Source organism: Colletotrichum orchidophilum (genome assembly GCF_001831195.1).
Source record: "Colletotrichum orchidophilum strain IMI 309357 chromosome Unknown Scaffold_24.1, whole genome shotgun sequence".
In the NCBI taxonomy this organism is placed as follows: Eukaryota; Fungi; Ascomycota; class Sordariomycetes; order Glomerellales; family Glomerellaceae; genus Colletotrichum; species Colletotrichum orchidophilum.
The window spans coordinates 46,092-66,301 of NW_019172980.1; the positions used below are offsets into that span (position 1 = coordinate 46,092).

The 20,210-nt window shown below is 15.2% G+C and overlaps 2 protein-coding genes across 2 annotated transcripts; both read right to left on the minus strand.

Annotated features, from left to right (window-relative positions):
- Positions 1–17,795: 17,795 nt before the first annotated feature.
- On the minus strand, positions 17,796–18,014 carry CORC01_03840 (uncharacterized protein; the record flags this gene model as incomplete). The annotated part of the gene is made up of 1 exon (XM_022615489.1): positions 17,796–18,014. A coding segment is annotated over one exon (219 nt), but the record flags the coding sequence as incomplete, so codon positions are not given.
- Positions 18,015–18,470: 456 nt separating this feature from the next.
- Positions 18,471–18,620, minus strand: CORC01_03841 (uncharacterized protein; the record flags this gene model as incomplete). Its single annotated transcript, XM_022615490.1, has 1 exon — positions 18,471–18,620. A coding segment is annotated over one exon (150 nt), but the record flags the coding sequence as incomplete, so codon positions are not given.
- Between the last annotated feature and the right edge of the window lie 1,590 nt (positions 18,621–20,210).

Genomic DNA, 20,210 nt, shown 5'->3' on the forward strand with positions numbered 1-20,210 from the left:
GACTTTTATTAATATAAACTTTATTACGATTAGCTAGCCGTAATATTTTTTTAATTAAAAAACGAAATCGATTAAGAAATAAATTTAATTTACGAATTTTAAATATTAAAAGAACGTTATTAATAATATATTAAAAAACTAAATAAGGCTTATTATATAATAAACGTTTATATTTTGTAATATTCGATTATAAAAATAATTTTTATTATTTCATAATAGCAAATGAATAAATAACTCGAAATAATAAAAAAAGACGATATACTTTATTTAAAATAAAACTTCTTAATACTTAATAAAAAAGCTTTATATAAGCTTATTTTCGAATTTATATCGGATTTCAATAATATAATTAAAGAAGATATTATAAAGACTAATAAGTTAAGCAAAAAAACTATTAATAATACGTTTATAAAATTTAATACCGAGGGACTAAATTACGACCCCTTTTGAAATAATATTTAAATATCGGATTATAAATAACTTATAAACTAATAATTACTTTATAATTCGGATAAACTTTGTAATATTATTTAATAACGAGCTTAGTTAAAAATTAATTATAAAATATTATTTAATATTAACGATTTTATAATAAAAAAAAAGCTAATTTAAATAAGTAATTAAAATATTTAAAATTTATAAGCTTTTAAAAAAAACTAAATTAGCTTACTAAAGATTTAAAAAACTATTTCTATAATTAATATATTTTAAATATATAATTTAATATTAAAATATTTAATAATTATAAATTATTTCTTAAAAAGAGAAAACTTATTAAAAAATAAATAAATAATATCCGTAATATTATTAATATATTAAACTTATTTATTAAAAAATAAAAGTGTCTCGATTTAATAATTATTTATAAACGGTTTATAAAAAAAAAATAAATATTAGGCTTTAAGATATTAGAAAATTAAATATATTAATTATATAAAAATAACGAAAAATAGCTAAAATAAATAAATTTTTATATTCTATAATACTTTTTAACAAAGAATATTTACGAATTAAATTTTAAATAAATTAATATAATATAAACGTTATTATTAATAATGGCGCTTAAAGAATCTTTATTTTATTAGGAATAGTAAATAAATATGACTTATTATAAATATAAAAACTAAACTTGTATATTTTATAAATAATAAAGAGAGAATAAATTAAATATAATAATAAATATATTAATTAAAAAACTATATACTTTACGATGTATATTAATAATTATTAAAATATAATATTATAAAAATCGGAGATACCGACGTTATTTTAAAAATCTTATAATTACGAAAATATAACCTATAAATAAATTAAAAAAGCGGCTAATTTTAATAAGTAAATTAAATTTGATTATTAAATAATTTAAAAAAAAGAGTTTAAACGAGTTTTATATAATATTTAATAAATAAAAATATATTAAATATATTATTTTTATTAAAATAATAGAATAAATTAAAATATTTATATTTAGTACGAACGATTAAAAATCGGACTTATTTTAAATTATATTTAAAAAATATTAAATTTATATAAAACTATTCGTTTTAAAAAGAAAATAAGATTATTAAAATATAATAATTAAAATATAAAAATCGAATTAAAAAAAAAAATATAACTTAAGTTTTATTTCTTGTATTTTATAAATTGGTTTAATAGTAATAAATTTAATTAATATATTAATAATAGATTTAAAAAAAGTTATTTTAAACTATTATCTTTTTTAATAAAAATATTAATCTTTTTTATATTTAAAAAAAATAAAAAAAAACTTAAATCTATAATCGATTATGAAAGATTTAATAAAATTATTAAAAGAAATTACTATTTATTAGCTTTTATTATAGAATTTAAAAAAATATTATATAAAGTTTAATAATTTATTATAATAAACTTTAAAAAAGTATTTAATTAACTTAAAATTAAAAAAAAAGATAAATAAAAAACAATATTTTAAATACGTAAAAGACTTTATAAATATTTAATTATATTTGTTAAACTTATTAATATACCTATTATATTTTAAATATTAATTAATTATATATTTAAAGAATACGTTAATATTTTTATAATCGTTTATTTTAATAATATTTTTATTTTTTTTAATTCCGAAATATATAAAAAATACGTTTATATAATATTTTAAAATCTTTAAAACGTAAAGCTTTTTATTAAGCTTAATAAATATAAATTTTATATATAAAAATTAAATTTCCTTAGCTATATAATTATATTAAAATAGATTTATATATAAATACTTAAATTAATAATAATTAAAGGATTAGTTTATATTTATTAATAATAAAAACATATAATTATTTTTAAAATTTATTAACTTTTATTAATAATCTTTTAAAAATTATATTAATAATATTAAACTTTTTAATAATTTAAAAAAAATTATAAGCTTTATTTAAAATAAAAAATATAAAAAAGCTTTTAATAAAATAAAAAACTTAATTATTTTAGAATTAATAACTATAATTCCGGATTTACAAAAACTATTTAAAATTAAAATTAACAATTTGGATTTTATTATAAAAACCGTTTTAAAATAATAAGATAAATAATAAGTATTTTATTTTTATATATTGTATTTTAAAATATTTTATAAAATAGAATTAAATTAATAAATATATAATAAAGAATTAATAATTATAATTAAAGTTTTTAAAAAATAAAAACTATAATTTTTAAATAATAAATATAAAGTTATTATTTATATAAATTATAAAAACCTTACGGATTTTATAATAAATAAGAATTTAAATAAATAATAAATTAAATAAAGTAAATTACTATTTAAATTTAATTTTTAAATTCTTTAATAAAAAAGTTTAAAAAATAATAAAATAAACGTTTTTAATAAACGACTTAATTATAAAATTACGGTTTTTAAAAAAATATAAATAATTTTTAAATATAATAATAACGGTAATTTTATATTTATTATAAAGCTTTTAATAATAATTAAAGAAATTAATATTTATTTATTTAAAAAAATAACTTTTAAACTTATTATAAAAATTTATAATATATAAATATATAATTATTAAAATATTATAAAAATATAAAAACGGATTCGTTAATATTATAATAAATCCGTTATAAAAATAAAAGTCGTTAAAACTATTAAAAATTACAATATATATAAAAGAAATAAAAATAGTTTTTATAAATTTTATAAAAAATTATAATTATTATTAATATTACTAAAAATATAGTATTTAATTTTTTAAAACTTTAATTTTAAATTATTAAAGTTTAAAGAATTATTAATAAATATATAATATAATAATATTTGAATTATCGTTAACCAATTTATTAAGTTTATTTATTTTATATTATATAAAAAAGTAAGTAATATTAAAGAATTAATATATATATTTTTTTAAAATAGTTATTATTAACTATAATTTATTTAAAAAAATAGTTTTTAATAAAAATAAGCTATTTATTATTAAATTTTAAAAGTTTTTAATTTCGTAACTTAATATAAATTCTAAATTATCGACTTTTTTTTATATATAAAATAATAAATAAATAAAAAAAATAAATTAAATTTTTAAAATATATTTCTATTATTATATAAATTATAATTAAAATAATTAAATATTATTATTATTAATAGTTTAGTTTATATATAATAACGTAATTAATAAAAGTATAAAAAATGCTTTTTTTATTTTAATTACGGATTTTAATTAATTATATATAAAAAAGTACGTAAAAGATTATAAGCTATAAAAGCCGTAGTAAATATAAATAAATTTAAAAAAATTTAAAAAAAAGCCTCTTTAGACTTTAAATTTATATAATAATATATAAAGAAATACGTCGATAAATTAAAAATTAATAAACTAATCTTTTAAAAAAGAAATAACGTATATCTTTTTTATTATAATATTAAAATAAAACGACTAAATAATAAATTAAATTATAAAAAACTTAGACTTTTTAAAATTATTAAAAAAGTTTTACTAATTAATTTAAAAATAAAACTCTTAAATTTAATATAATACTATTTAGTTTGTTATATTTTACTTTTTAAGCCGGTATTTAAAAGCTTATATATAAAAGACCGTATTATTATCGAATTTAATAAACTAAAATATAAAGTCGAATAAATTATTAACTACCGAACTTAAAATAAATAATAAAAAACTTTTATTAAATAGAAAAATTATGAATATGAAAATGATATATAAGAACTTATTACGAATCTTTAATATTTTTAATAACTTTTTTATAATTATTAAAAAAACTAACCTCGATTAATAGATTTAACTTTTACAACTTTTTATTAAAACTATAGTCGCTTTAAGAAGGATTGTTAAGAATATTAATAATTTAAAAATTGCTTATTATTCATTTTTTATAAATATCTAATATTAAAAAGATACCTCCTTTTTTTAATTCTTATATTTTTTAAATAAAAGTATTAATATAACATTTTTTTACTTTTTTATAAAAAATACAAATTTAAATAAAACGATTAATCGCTTTAGTAATTTCGAATTAAATTTAAGTTAGTTTTTCGTAAAGATTTAGTAAAGTATTATTAGCTTATTTTTCTTTCTTTTTTTATTTTTAACGTTAATCGTTTAATTCTTTTATTATAATTAATTAGCCTTATAAATAATAGTAAAATAATAGAATATATACTTACGACTTAATAATATAATTAAGCTATTATAAATACGTTTTAAATTTTTATAATTTTAATAAGTCTTTACGCTTTTCATTATTTAATAAGTACGCTTTATATAAAAATAATAAATATAAAGTATAACGTTATTAAAATTAAAACGATTAAAAACGTCGTTATAAACAATTTAAAATGTTATTAATTTAGACTTATTTAAAATACGTTTTTTAATACAACTTAATATCGTATTAATATATTATAATAAATATAATTAATTATTTTATAAACTTAAGTAACGAATATATACTTATAAATCTATAGGACTAGACTTTTAAAAAAAAAACTTAATATTATAATTTAATATATATAATAGGATTAAGGACTCGCCCCGTAGGCCTACGGCGGCTATTATATTATATATAATATAAAATATAAAAATATATTTATTACTTTTATAAAACGAAAGAATTATAAATAAGTTATATAATAATAAAATAAAAAATTCTATATATTTAATATATAAAGTCCGCTTTTTAATTAAATAAATCCTATATCCTAAAAATTTAAGACCCGTTAGGTAAATATATAAACAAAAAATATATTTACGATTAAGATTTATATATAAAATAACTATAAATTAAGCTCGAAAATAAACTCCTATAACTTTTTTAATAATTAACTTCGTATTATATTTTATTAGTACTTTTAAATATCCTTATTAAAAACTTATTTAATAAAACTACCATTAATTATTAAAGTTTTATTCACTTTATAACTTATAAATAATAGCTTTTTTAAAGCTATTCTAACGACGATTATTATTTATAAATATCGCAGCCCCGACTTTTATTAATATAAACTTTATTACGACTAGCTAGCCGTAATATTAGGCTGTTTTAAATATAAATCCTAATTATAAATATATTTTTTATAATATTTTATTTATTATTATTTAATTATTTATTAAACGATCGTCCGTTTTATATTTTTATAATCGTTCCTTTTATTTATTTATAAATGTTCGTTTTTTATTTTATTATATAATCGTAATTACGTAATTTATTTATAATTTTTCCGTTTTAAAGAGAACTATTTAAAATTATATTATTATATATATAATATAATAGCTATTATAAGCTCTATAGGGTAGGGCCTTGGTTTAGTAATACGTGTTAGGTCGTAATAACGGATTTTTAAGTTATATATAGTTTAAAAGATTAAAAATAAAGGAATTAATACGCTATATAAGAAATTTCGTTACGTAATTCAAAGATATAACGACGTTAAGAAGGTAGAATTATTTATATAATCGCTCACGGTTTAAAAAAATAGTTAACGGTTAATATTAACTTTAATCCTTTTCTTTATTAAAAACGGATATTATATATAAAGTAAGGATATTATATAAATATATATATAATCCGTTATTACTTTAATATAAAAGATCTTTATTTACTTTTTAAAAAAAATAGTTAGTAAGTATTTAAAAAATACGATTATTAAAATACTTAAATTATTATATAAATTAATAAAATTGGGAACCTATTAATAAACCACCTATTACGATTTTTATAATATATAGCTAAGTATAATTACGTTAACTTACGACCTATATTTATTAATTTCTAATTATTTAAAAAGACCTTAAGGGATCGTTAATATATAAACCGACGATACGCTCAGTATATTTAATATTAAATTTATATAAAAGGAAAATTAAAAGTTTAAAAAGGCCGGCTTTATTATTAAATTAAAAAAAACCTTTATTATTAATTATTTATTAACGTTTAATAATGAATCTTTATAATTAAAAGCGAGATTATTGTTTTATATTAAAAAAGGTAAAAAAAAATAAATTACTTTTATTAATTTTATGTTATATAACCGGTAGAAGAGATATTAAGTAGAGTAGGTAAAAGGATTATATATTTAATATCGTAAAAATAGCGTAAACTATAAATTTAAATAAAAAAGACGTTACTATATTAAATAAGCGGCTAAGTTGATAAGTAATAAACCTAGATCGCGGATTAATTTATTATCTACTAAATTTAGCCTTTACTAAGCTCTATATTTTTATTGATAAATCATTTATAAATAGTATAGATCTAACCTCTTAATTTAAATATATTATTATCTTAATAAACGAGGCTATAAAGGACAACGAATTTATAATCTACGGTAATATCGTTTATTATTTATTAATTAGAAGTAAAAAAATAACTAAAAGCGTTTTAATTTTAAAAGTTTATAAAATAATTAATCACGTTAATTTTATTTGCGCAATTTCTATTATATTTAAATAAATTACAAATTTATTAATTTTATTTATAATATTAATGATTGTTTATATAGATTCTTATTTATTATATAAATATTTCGTTAAGTTAAGTATTATTAAAAAGAAAAAGGCTCATAATACATATTATAGCTTTACGGTAATTATATAAACGATATAAAATTCTTAAGATTCGTTAAATTAATACTAAAGATAATTTAATAGACGCTTTTATTAAATAGAACCTAAACTCAAGTTTAAAACGATTTATTAATAACGGAACGACTATAGTATATATACAACAATAAGTTATAAAGAAAAAGCCTAAAAAAACGTAGAAAAGGAACTATAAATATTATTTCTATTAGCGTATTATATATTATCGTAAGGTTGTTAAATTACCTTTTTAATCATATAAATTTAATAATAAAAAAGAGATAGTTAATATCGGATTAAAAGCTTAATTCGACCTCGAGTTAGTATTAAGATAGGGGCTATTTAAAGGTTTTTATATTAGCGTTTAATTACCGATCTAACTAACAGTTAAAACCTTTTTTTTTTACTTTACGTAGAGATTAATATAAGAATAATTAACCCTTTGTTATTATAGTTCAATCGAACAAATCACCCTGTGATTACGTAAACTAACATAATATAATTATAAAAGTTTATCGTTATTATAAACTATTTCTTATTAATTTTGTTTTTTTTTTAAATATTAAATTATATTAACTATTTATTTATATAATGTTTTATTATTTTTATTTTATTAAAAAAACTAAATTAACTTTTTGTTTATTATTAAAATAAATTTAATATTTAATTTTATTTTAATTAATTAATTTTTTATATTAACTTAATTAATATTAATTTATTTATATTTTTAAATAAATAACTTTATAATTTATTATTTATATTTTAATTATTATAAATAATACGGGCTTAATTAATTAATTATATTTTTTTAAATAAAAATAATTACAATAAAATAAATTACACTATATTTTTTAATTTATTATAAAAAAATCTTACACGATAGCTTTAAGAGGTGGAAGATGAATATATCCTTATAAAGAGATAAGAATATATAATATTTATATAGAAGTAAGAATATATGAATAAAGGGGTAGTAATACGTAAATAACTGAAGTCTTTAGGAGTAAAGAGAGTAATATAGTTGAATTACATATAAAGAGTTGCTTGCTTAAAGAAAGGTCTAAGTAAGTAAAACTACGCCTTTATATAGACATAAAAACCTCCTATTAGAATATTCTATAGCTTATTTATAAAGATTGAATTAATAAGCGTATTTGTAAGTGATTGCGTAATCGTAGTGCGAAATCCTATAGAAAGAAAGCTCCCGAGCGTTCCAGTGATTTCTAATACGTTTAATTACTTACGTAAGCTTATGTAAGCAGTTTTGCTTACATAATCAGTATTTATACTAATCTACATTTTTCGTAGATTAATATAATATATAGTTTGCTTACATAATATTGTTAAATAAGGCAAATAAGAAGGTAAACGTATTTACCATTTTAACAAAAGATATAATAATTTTAAAATCAAAAATCCGCTAATATAAATTTAAAAAAAACGTTATTAAAAACGTTATCAAAAATATACTTTTTATTTATTAAAAATAACTAAATTTATTATTTTAAAATAAAGTTTATAATAATATAAAATATTTAACTTAATTAAAATAATATAGTTTAAATTATAATCTTTAAAAAAGATTAAAAATAGTTTTTTATTAAACAATATCATTTTTTTATTAATTAATATTACTTTTTAATTAATATAAATATTTTAATTATACTAAGTTGAATATTTATAAATCCTGGATTTTAATTTACTTCTATATGAAAGTATTTTTTTAAATATATTTAAAACTAAAGTTTTTTTATTATAAAAAACTTAATTATTTTTATATTTTATAACTTTTTTTAATATGTTATAAAATATGTATCATATAATAAAAAATTGAATATTAATAATTTTAAAAATAATAAATATATCTTATTTTATTGTATAATATAAAAATATTAATATTATAAAATAGGAATAAATATAACGGCGTTATAAATTAATACACCGGCGTTGCTTTTATACCAGCGTCGCTATTCGATTTTCTAATTAATTTAAAACAATATTATTAATATAATTAAATTCTATTAAATATTTATAAAATATTTAATCTTTTTATTTTATTAATCCCTTTATTTTAATATTATATTAATAAGCCTCTAAATCTAACTTATATTATTTACTTATAATAGCTTTTTTAACTAAAATTAAAAATATTTTATAAAGCTAATTTTAAAATAATATTAATATTAATAAACCTCCCTTTTTATAAAAGCAATTATTAATTAATTACGGCCTCTTATTATTAACTAACTAAACGTTATTATCTCTCTTTTTAAAAAATAACCACTTAAATATTAATTAATTTTATAAAATTAATAATTTTTAAAAATAACGTAACTTTATTATTAAACTCTTAGCCGATATATTATAAGATAGGGGAGTTTTTATAAACGATTATTTAAATATATAATTTATATTATATTTTATTTATTATTTTTAAAAAGAATAACGAAACCTTAACGGATTATTTTTTTATAATTTCTTTTAAAATATAGCTTTTTTCTTTTTAATAAATAATTTTAAGAAACTTTTTATTTTATAATAAAATAGTTTAATAATATTTTTTAATTTATTTTATAAGTTATTAAGATTAATTAATAATTAATAATAATATTTTTTAATAATAAAAATATATTTATTAATAATAAAAAATATAAAATCCGTAAGTTAATTTATTACTTTATATTACGACTTAATACGTATTATTAAACCAGGGCCTTACCCTATAAAACCTACGGCGGCTATTATATTATATATATAATAATAAAAACCTAAACGGCTCCTTTTAAAATAAAAGAATTATAAATAAATTATATAATTATAATTATATAATAAAATAAAAAACGGACGTTCGTAAATAAATAAAATAAGCGATTATAAAAATATAAAACGGACGACCGTTTAATAAATAGTTAGATAATAGTAAATAAAATATTATAAAAAATATATTTACGATTAAGACTTATATATAAAATAGCCTAAGCCGGGTTTAAAAATAAAACTTCTATAGTTTTTTTAGTAATTAATTTTTATATTAAATCTAACGATCGCTTTTAATTATTTTTATTAAGAACTTTATTAATAAAATTACGATTAATTATTAAAGCCTTTTTATTTAATAATTTATAAATAATAGCTTTTTTAAAGCTATTTTAACGACGACTATTATTTATAAATATCGTAGCCCCGATTTCTATTAATACAAACCTTATTACGACTAGCTAGCCGTAACACTTTATTTACTTTTTTATTAATCTTTCTTTTAAACTAAAGCGGTTTTTTAAATTACAGCTTTTTATTATATTTTAAATAACCGATTTTCTTTTTTCTTATAACTAAAATAAACTTATAATACCTTTTTCGACTAAGTTAATATTTTTAAAAAAATTAATAGATTTAATATTATAAAGTAAAATAGGTATAAAACTTAAGGTTAAAATTATTTAATATACTTTTAATATAATTAGTTTAATAAGCTTAGGCTTATATAAAATACTAATATTTAATAGCGTAAGTTTTATAAATACGGTTATAAATAATAAACTATTATTAAAATTTAAAAAGAAGGTAAATAGCTTTTACGTTATTATTGAGATTTTTAATATAGTTAATATAATTATAACCTTAGTTTTAAAGCTTTTATATACTTTTTATATTATAAACTTATTTAAATAGTTTGAAATATTATTAAAATTATAAGCCGACGAGTGAAGATTCGGGCTTACAATATATTTATTATTATTTAAAAGTAGTTTTTAAAGTTTTTATTTATTTAATAAGATATTTATAATACTAAGGTTTATATAAACCTAAAGAAATTAGTTAGATATTTATTAATTATAATATTAATTAAGCTATTTAATAAGTAAAATATTTTATATATAATAAAATAAATAAATAACGAGCTAAACCGCTTCATTAATTTTATTTAAATTTTTCTATATTAATTTTAAATATAAAAACGATTCTTTAAAACAATTAGTATTATACGCTTTTATACGGTAAAAATAAAATAATATATTAATAATCCTTCTTAAGATTTTCCCATAAATTTCTTAACAAAATCTCTTAAATATATTATAAAAATTTTAAAAAAAACCTTTAAAAAATCTTAAGGATTTCCTTATAATTTATTTTAAAAAAAACAAAAGAAATCTTAAAGATTCTTTTATAATTTTTTTTAAAAAAATCTTAAGGAAATATTAAGGAAATCTTAAGCTTTTTTAAACGTTTTTTTTAAAAGAAATTTTTAAGAAATCTTAAGAATTTTATAACCTTTTCTTCCTTAAGTAATTATATATAAAAAATAAGAAATTTCATTATAAACCGTAATAATAACCGTTATATAAAAATTAATTTTGATTATAAAATTTTTATAAATACGATAATTTATATTATTATAGAAATTATATTTTAAAAAGCTTTATTATAAAATAGAGTTTAATATACGGGGTAAATAAATATATAGAGAAATTAATATAATAGTATGATAATAAATACATAGTTTTATAAAAAATATAAAAAAAAGTAAATATACGTATACTAATTTATTTCTTTTGAAAATATCGCTTTTAAATACGAAAATAACTTTTATTTTATTTTATATCAATATTTATTATATATATAGTTTTAAATAGCGTAGGAAAACTTAGTTTAAATCTTTATTTATAGCTTTTTTTATTATAATATTTTTTAATACTTCGGTTATTTCGTTAATAGTATAAAAGAGTAAAGTAGTAATATTATTAAAAGATACGTTATTTATAGTTTAAACGTCTAGCTTAACTATAGTTATATAATAAAAATTAGCTTAACTAAACTTAATATTATAAAAATAGCTTTTAATTATTATAATTATTATAACGATAATTTCGCGCTTATTAGTATAGGAAATTAAAACGAGTTTGTAATATAATAATATTTTTTTTAAACGGTTTTGTTTATAAAATAAATAAATTTAATTATATTTATTATAAGTCTAAGTATAATAAGGACTTTTATTAAAAATAAAATAAAATAGTAGATTCGTTTATAATAGAGTTTATTAAAATTATATAAATTATATGGTATATAATAATTATATCGATAATACTTTTATTATAAAAGATAAGCGCGTATTTATTATCCTTTTAATCGATTATATCCGGCTTAAGCTCGAATTTATAAGCTATTTCTTTAAATAAAAACTCGTAAAAGTTCTTATTAATAATTAAAATATAAGCTTTTTTTATAGCTATAATAGTACTTATACCTATAAATATAATATTTATTTTTAAAAAATAAAAAGTAAAAGTATTAACGAAGAGTTATCGCTAAGTATTTTAAAATAAGTTATTATCTATAGACTCGTTAATAAAGTTAATAACGATACGCTTATAAGAAGTTTAATAAGAGTTATTAAGTAATTAATTAGTAAGTTTTAATTTTAAAAACTTAATAACGATAGCTTTATTAAAGAATTCTCGGAGTATATTTTTTATTTTTAAGTTATTATTCTATAGGCTTAATATAGCGGTAGCAAAGTCCTTTTTAATTATATTATTAATAACTAAGGTTTTAATTAATTTTTATACTATTTTAAAAAAATAAAGTAATTTGCGTACTTCTATTATTAACTTAACGTTAATATTATTCTTATTAATACGTTAAGAAAGGGTAATATATATATTATTACCGTTACGGTTTTAATTAATTATAATTATAACCGGTGTTTTAACGAGGATAATAAAAGGATTAAAAATTTATAAAATTATTCCGGCGTCGGTATTAGTATTTAATACGTTTAATAATTCTTTATCGTCGTTAAGTTTTTTAAAAAAAAGGTCGAAATTTATAAAGATTACTAATTTTTAAATATAATTTAATAGCGTTTAACTTTTATATATAAAGATATTATTTCGCTCGAGCTTAGTAATATAAAGTGGCTAAGGGTTTTTTAAAAAAACTCGTTAAGTATATTTTTTATTAAAATTAATATTAAAATCCAGACGATTTTAAAAAATAATATATTATATAATAAAAGTATTTAGTTACGTATACCCGTGTTTAATAACTTAATTTTATAAATAATAAATAGAAGCTTTATTTTTATTAAAGTATTCTTTTATACGCTTACTTAATTTAATATTTTTAACAAAATTTCTTTTTATTATAAATATATAGCGTACGGAAAGAATCATAGAATTCGAAATTTCTTAAATATCGGCCGTTTTTATAAAAAATATAAAAATATCTTTTAAAATCGTAATTTTTTAAAAGGTATTGATACGTAATATTAAAAATAAAATACTACGTCCGTATTTTATAACGTATAAAAAAGGGTTTATAAAAAGAAATCCCTTTAAATATTAAATATTATATTACTAAATAAAAATAATATAAGTAAAAATAATAATAGTAATAAGTTAAAAGTTAAGAAAAAAAAAAAAGTAAATAATAAATATAAGCATACGAAAAAGATTATATAAGAAATCGTAAGCTTTTATAAATATAAGTTTTAATAAGCTTTTTTTTTAAGAAATTTTTAAAGTTTTATAATAATAAATAGTAATACTATTACGCTATTACTTAATAATAAAGTTGTAAAAAGTAAACTATTATTTAAATTTTTTTATTAATTAACGGCTAATTTATATAAACGGCGGGGCTATTCTTTAACAGTTATCTTATTAAAAAATAAAGATAGCGCCTTAATCTTTTTTTAATTTCTTAAAGAAATTAAAAAACTATTATTTTCTTAGTTTTATTAATTTTTTAAAAAAGATTCTTTTAAAGACCTTTTATTATATTATTTCTTCCGGCCGTCTTAATCTTCTTTTCTTTCTTTATATATTAAATAATAATTCTCTAAGTTCTTTTAATATTAACTAAATAACTTTTAATTCTACTATAGGTATGCTATATATATATTTACCCTTAGCATTAACTAGCTATCGTTCGTAAGTTTTTATTAAATTTAATACCTCTATCGTATTTATACTTATTTAAATATTATAAAAATAGGGGTAATCTTTTTATTTAATAAAATATTAAATCTTTTACGGCCCTCGGCCTTTAATTAAAACGCGTTTATTAGAAAAAAATTTATTTTATAATAACTAAACTAGTCTTTTTATTCCGTTTATTATAAATCGTTTACGTTTATTAATACGGCCGGTAACGTTATTTAATAAAAAGGATTTTTTTTTAAATTCTAAATTAATATTAAGTAGGTTATTAATATCACTAAGTAAATATTTATAATTAATAAGAGGTTAAGCTTATACATTAAAGGACCGATTCGCTTTATTACTTATATTAACTTAATATATTAAAAATATATCTTTTTTAATAGGTTCTCAAATAGCTTATAGCCTTTTTTTAATTAGAGATAAATAAAATCTTTTAAAACGAATATAATATAACAATATTCCTTATCAAATACTATTTTTATTTATATTTACCCTTTTATAATAAAAAGCTTAGCTTTTTTTTAAAATATATTTTTATTAAAAATAATATTTATATTATTTAATAAATTTAATAAGCCGTTAGTTTTAAATCCTAAAATAATTCGTTTAGTAAGTATTTTATTATCATAACATATCCATTATTAAAATTAAATTATATAGTAATAATACTTTTAAACTAATTTGTATTTAAATACGATATATATTATATTTATAATACGGCTTTAATAATTCAATTTTTCCATTTTAATTATCTATTTATTTAAAAATAATAAACTATTAAAAATTTAAAACTTATATTAAGTTCTTTTTATAAAGTTTTCCAAAATTTAAATAAGAATTTTAGGTTTTAATCTAAAAAAATACTTTTAAAGATTCCCTAATTAAAAAACTAAAATATTTATATAAATATAATAGCTTAGTTTATTAAAATATACGTTATATAACCGAGGATAATAATAATAAATTTCAAAAATCTATTTATAACGGTTATTATTAAATTGAAAAAAGGATAATTTAATAGTTTTTATAAAATATTATCCGCGGATATTTTAAATAAACCTATAATAAAGTCTATAATAATAATATAAAAAGGAATCACCGATATTAAAATAAGTTATAAAGTTTTAATTACCTTTTAAATCCTTTTTTATAAGTCTATAAACTTAATAATATCGACGGTATTTTTTAATTTTCGTTATTAAGTTTTTAATAACGAATTTATTTTATAATTTATATTAAACTCGTTTATCCTTATAATATTAATTTTTATTATAAGTTATAATAATAAGTTTTATAGTTATGTCGTTCGGGATATATAGTCTTTATTATTTATTATAGTTTAAATAATAAAGGAGTTTTAATTTAAATTAAATAATAAATAAAAGTCTAAGTCCGCTCGTTATAACATTTTATAATACTATTTCTATTTAAAAGTTTTTTTATATCTTTAGCGAATCCGTTTTTTTATATTAAAAAAAATTAATACGTCCGTAGATTAATATATTAATAATTCGTCTTAGATTTTATTTAGTTATCCTTTATCGTTTAGGTTTAAGTATCCGTTATTTAAGGATATTTTTAAAAGTATATTTAGGATAATATTATTTACCCTTAGGATATAAATATATATAAATTAAACTTATAAAAAATATTTAATAATTAAACGAGCTAGAAATTAACATATTTACGATTAATTATAAATAAAGTTATTTACTATATAGCTCCGTATATAAAAGCGTAGTCGGTAAAGATAATAATTAAATTTTTTTAATTAATTAAATTATTATTCTCGTTTTATAAATAGTTTATATAAAATATACTATTTCGAATTTTATAAATTAGTATTTTTTTTTGGCGTTTAAAAATACTTTATTAAAATATATAATAAGTTAAATTAACGTATAAAGAATCGGGGTTTTGAAACTTTATTTTATATTAAATATAAAATAAAAAAATATTGCGGTATATCCTTTTTTATAAAAAGCGTTTAATTATATAAATAGTATATAAAAGGAATTATAATAAAATAAAGTAGTAAATTCTATAAGGGCTTATTTAACATTTAAAAAAGATATTTTTTTTTAATAATTAAATTAATAATTACTGTATTATAAAAATATTTCTTAACCGACTTTTAATATTTTTTTTACTCTTAAGCCTTTATTAATAAATTGATTTTTTATTATTAAAAAAGGTTAATTTTTATAACGTAACGAAGGATAAAGTATTAAAAATAATTTATAAAACTTATTTATTTTTCTAAAATTAAAAAGCTTTTAAGAAAATATATAAATTTAAATATTTTAATACGATTTTTAATATTTTAAAATTTAAATATATTAATATTAAAACTTAGGAGTTTAATAAATAGAAAATTAACAAATAACTTATTAAAAAAAAGCGTAATATTACGGCCAGCTAGTCGTAATAAAGTTTATATTAATAGAAGTCGGGGCTACGATACTCGTAAATAATACTCGTCGTTAAAATAGCTTTAAAAAAGCTATTATTTATAAATTATTAAATAAAAAAGCTTCGGTAATTAATTATAGTCTTATTAATAAGGTTCTTAATAAAAATAATTAAAAGTAATTATTAGATTTAATATAAGAATTAATTATTAAAAAAGCTATAAAAGTCTATCCTTAAGCCTAGCTCGGGCTATTTATATATAAATCTTAATTATAAATATATTTTTTATAATATTTTATTTATTATTATTTAACGGTTTATTAAACGGTTATTTATTTTATATTTTTATAATCGTTCGTTTTATTTATTTATAAACGTCCGTTTTTTATTTTATTATAAAATTATAATTACGTAATTTATTTATAGTTTTTTTATCTTAAAAAGAGCTATTTAAATTCTTATTATTATATATATAATATAATAGCCGCTATAAGTTTTATAAAGTAAGGCCTTAGTTTAATAATACGTATTAAATCGTAATATTAACTCTTTTTTTTAAAAATCTAATCTTTAGGCTTATAAATAGGTCGTTTATTTTTAAATTAAAAAATCATTAAATATTTTTATTAAAATATTATAATATTATATTAAATCGAATTAAAAAATCGAAATCGTAAGTAACTACGTTTCGTTACCGTTTATTATATATTATTTATTTTTTTAATAAAGGTATAAAAATAATACCGTATTCGAATTATCGTTTTTAAAATATTTATTATTTAGTTTTTTTTAATTCCGATATTTACGGAATATACTATTATTTAAGTATTTCGTACGATATTTTTATTAATATTATTTATATTTATAAATTTCTTAAGGACTATTTTTTATAAGTCCCGATTAATAAATATAATAAATTATTTAATAATAAAGTCCGATCGTTTTAATTATAAAAAATAAATAAAGGAGTTGCGGTTTTAAAAAAGAGTTATAAAACTATAAAAAAAGGCTAAGGCTTATTAAAAGGCTTAAATTAAATTAAATAAGTCGTTATTTAAGTTAAAACGCCTTCGTTTTTAAAAATAAATAATATTTAAAAAAAGTCGTATTATATTAAAAGAATTTCTTAAAAATACCGAGAGTATTTCTTTAGTAACTTAGGAGGCGTAAGTTAATAATACTTTTAATATTATCGATTAAGACGTTATAATAACTAGGAATATTAGGTTTAAATTTAATTTTAATATTTTTTAAAAAGTTATTAAGAGTTTTAAAGGTTCGTAATAGGCTTTTATATATTATTTTCATATCCGTACTTTTTTTATTTAATAAAATACTTTTCTTAGCCTTTTTTAATTTAATAATCAATAATTCGCTCGATTTTATATTTTAATTTATTAAGTTCGACAATAATACGATTTTTAATATATAAGCTTTTAAATACTAGTTTTAAAAATAAAATATAAAAAACTAAGTAGTATCGTATCGTATTTAGGAGTTTAAGTTTAAAATTAATTAATAAAACTTTTTTAATAATTTCGAAAAGTTTAAGTTTTTTATAATTTAATTTATCGTTTAATTACTTCGTTTTAATATTATAACAAAAAAATATATATATTATTTCCTTTTTTTAAAATTAATTTATTAATTTTTAATTTATCGATATATTTTTTTATATATTACTATATAAACTTAAAGTTTAAAAAGACTTTTTTTTAAATTTCTTTAAGTTTATGTACGTTTATTACGGCTTTTATAACTTATAGTTTTTTATGTATTTTTTTATATATAATTAATTTAAATCCGTAGTTAAGGTAAAAAAGGGATTTTTTTATGCTTTTGCTAATTACGCTATTATATATAAACTAAGCTATTAATAATAATATTACTTAATTATCTTAGTCGTAATTTATATAATAACGGAGGTATATTTTAAGAATTTAATTATTTATTTATTTATTTATTTATTAGTTTATAAGTAAAAAAAAGTTAAGAATTTATAATTTATATTAAATTATAAAATTAAAAAATTTTAAAACTTAGCGGTAAATAGTTTATTTTTATTAAAAACTATTTTTTTAGGTAAACCGTAGTTAATAATAACTATTTTAAAAAAGGTATATATTAATTTTTTAATATTATTTATTTTTTTATATAATATAAAATAAGTAAATTTAATAAGTCGGTCGATAATAATTAAAATATTATTATATTATATATTTATTAATAGTTTTTTAAACTTTAATAGTTTAACAATAAAGTCTTTAGAGATTAAATATTATATTTTTAATAGTATTAATAATAATTATAGTTTTTTATAAAACTTATAAAGGCTATTTTTATTTTCTTTATAAATATCGTAGTTATTAATAACCTTAATGATTTCTATCTTTATAACGGTTTTATTATAATATTAACGAATCCGTTTTTATGTTTTTATAATATTTTAATAACCGTATACTTAAGTATTATAAATTTCTATAATAAGCTTAAGAGTTATTCTTTTAAATAAGCTAATATTAAATTTTTTAATTATTATAAAAAGTTTTATAATAAGTATAAGATTATTATTATTATTATATTTAAAAATTATTTATATTTTTTTAAGGACTATAACTTCGTAGTTAAATCGTTTATTAAAAACGTTTATTTTACCGTTTTTTAAACTTTTTTAATAAATAATTTAGAAATTAAATTTTAATAAGAATTCGTTTTATTTAATTTATTATTTATTTAGATTTTTATTTATTATAAAATTTATAAAATATTTATAGTCTATATAAATAATAACTTCGTATTTAATTTTTAAAAGTTATAGTCTTTATTTTTCAAAAGCTTTAATTATAGCTATTAATTCTTTATTATAAATTTATTAATTTAGTTTTATTTTATAAAATATTTTAAAATAGAATATATAAAAATAAAATACTCCTTATTAGTTTCGTTATCTTAAGACGGCTTTTATAATAAAGTCCGAGGCGTCGGTCTCGACTTTAAATAGTTTTTCTAAATCCGGAATTAAAATTATTAATTCCAAAATAATTAAGTTTTTAACTTTATTAAAAGCTTTTTTATATTTTTTATCCTAAATAAAAATTATATTTTTTTTTATTAAATTATTAAGAGGTTTAATAATATTAATATAATTTTTAAAAAATTGTTAATAAAAGTTAATAAATCCTAAAAATAATTATACGTTTTTAACGTTAATAAATATAAGCTAGTCTTTAATTATTTTTACTTTAAATACTTATATATAAATTTATCTTAACATAATCGTATAACTAAAAAAATCTATTTTTTATATATAAAATTCGTATTTATTAAGCTTAATAAAAAGCTTTATATTTTAAAATTTTTAAAATATTATATAAATATATTTCTTATACGTCTCGAAATTAAAAAAGAAAATAAAAATATTATTAAAATCAATAATTATAAAAATATCAACGTACTTTTTAAATACGTAATTAATTATTATTTGAAATATAACGGGTATATTAATAAGTCCGAAAAATATAATTAAATACTTATAAAGTCCTTTACGTATTTAAAATACCGTTTTTTATTTGTCTTTTTTTTTAATTTTAATTTAATTAAATACTTTTTTAAAATTTATTATAATAAACTATTAAACTCTATATAATATTTCTTTAAGTTTTATAATAAAGGGTAATAAATAGTAATTCTTTTTAATAATTTCGTTAAGTCTTTTATAATCGATTATAAATCTAAGTTTTTTTTTATTCTTTTTAAATATAAAGAAAATTAG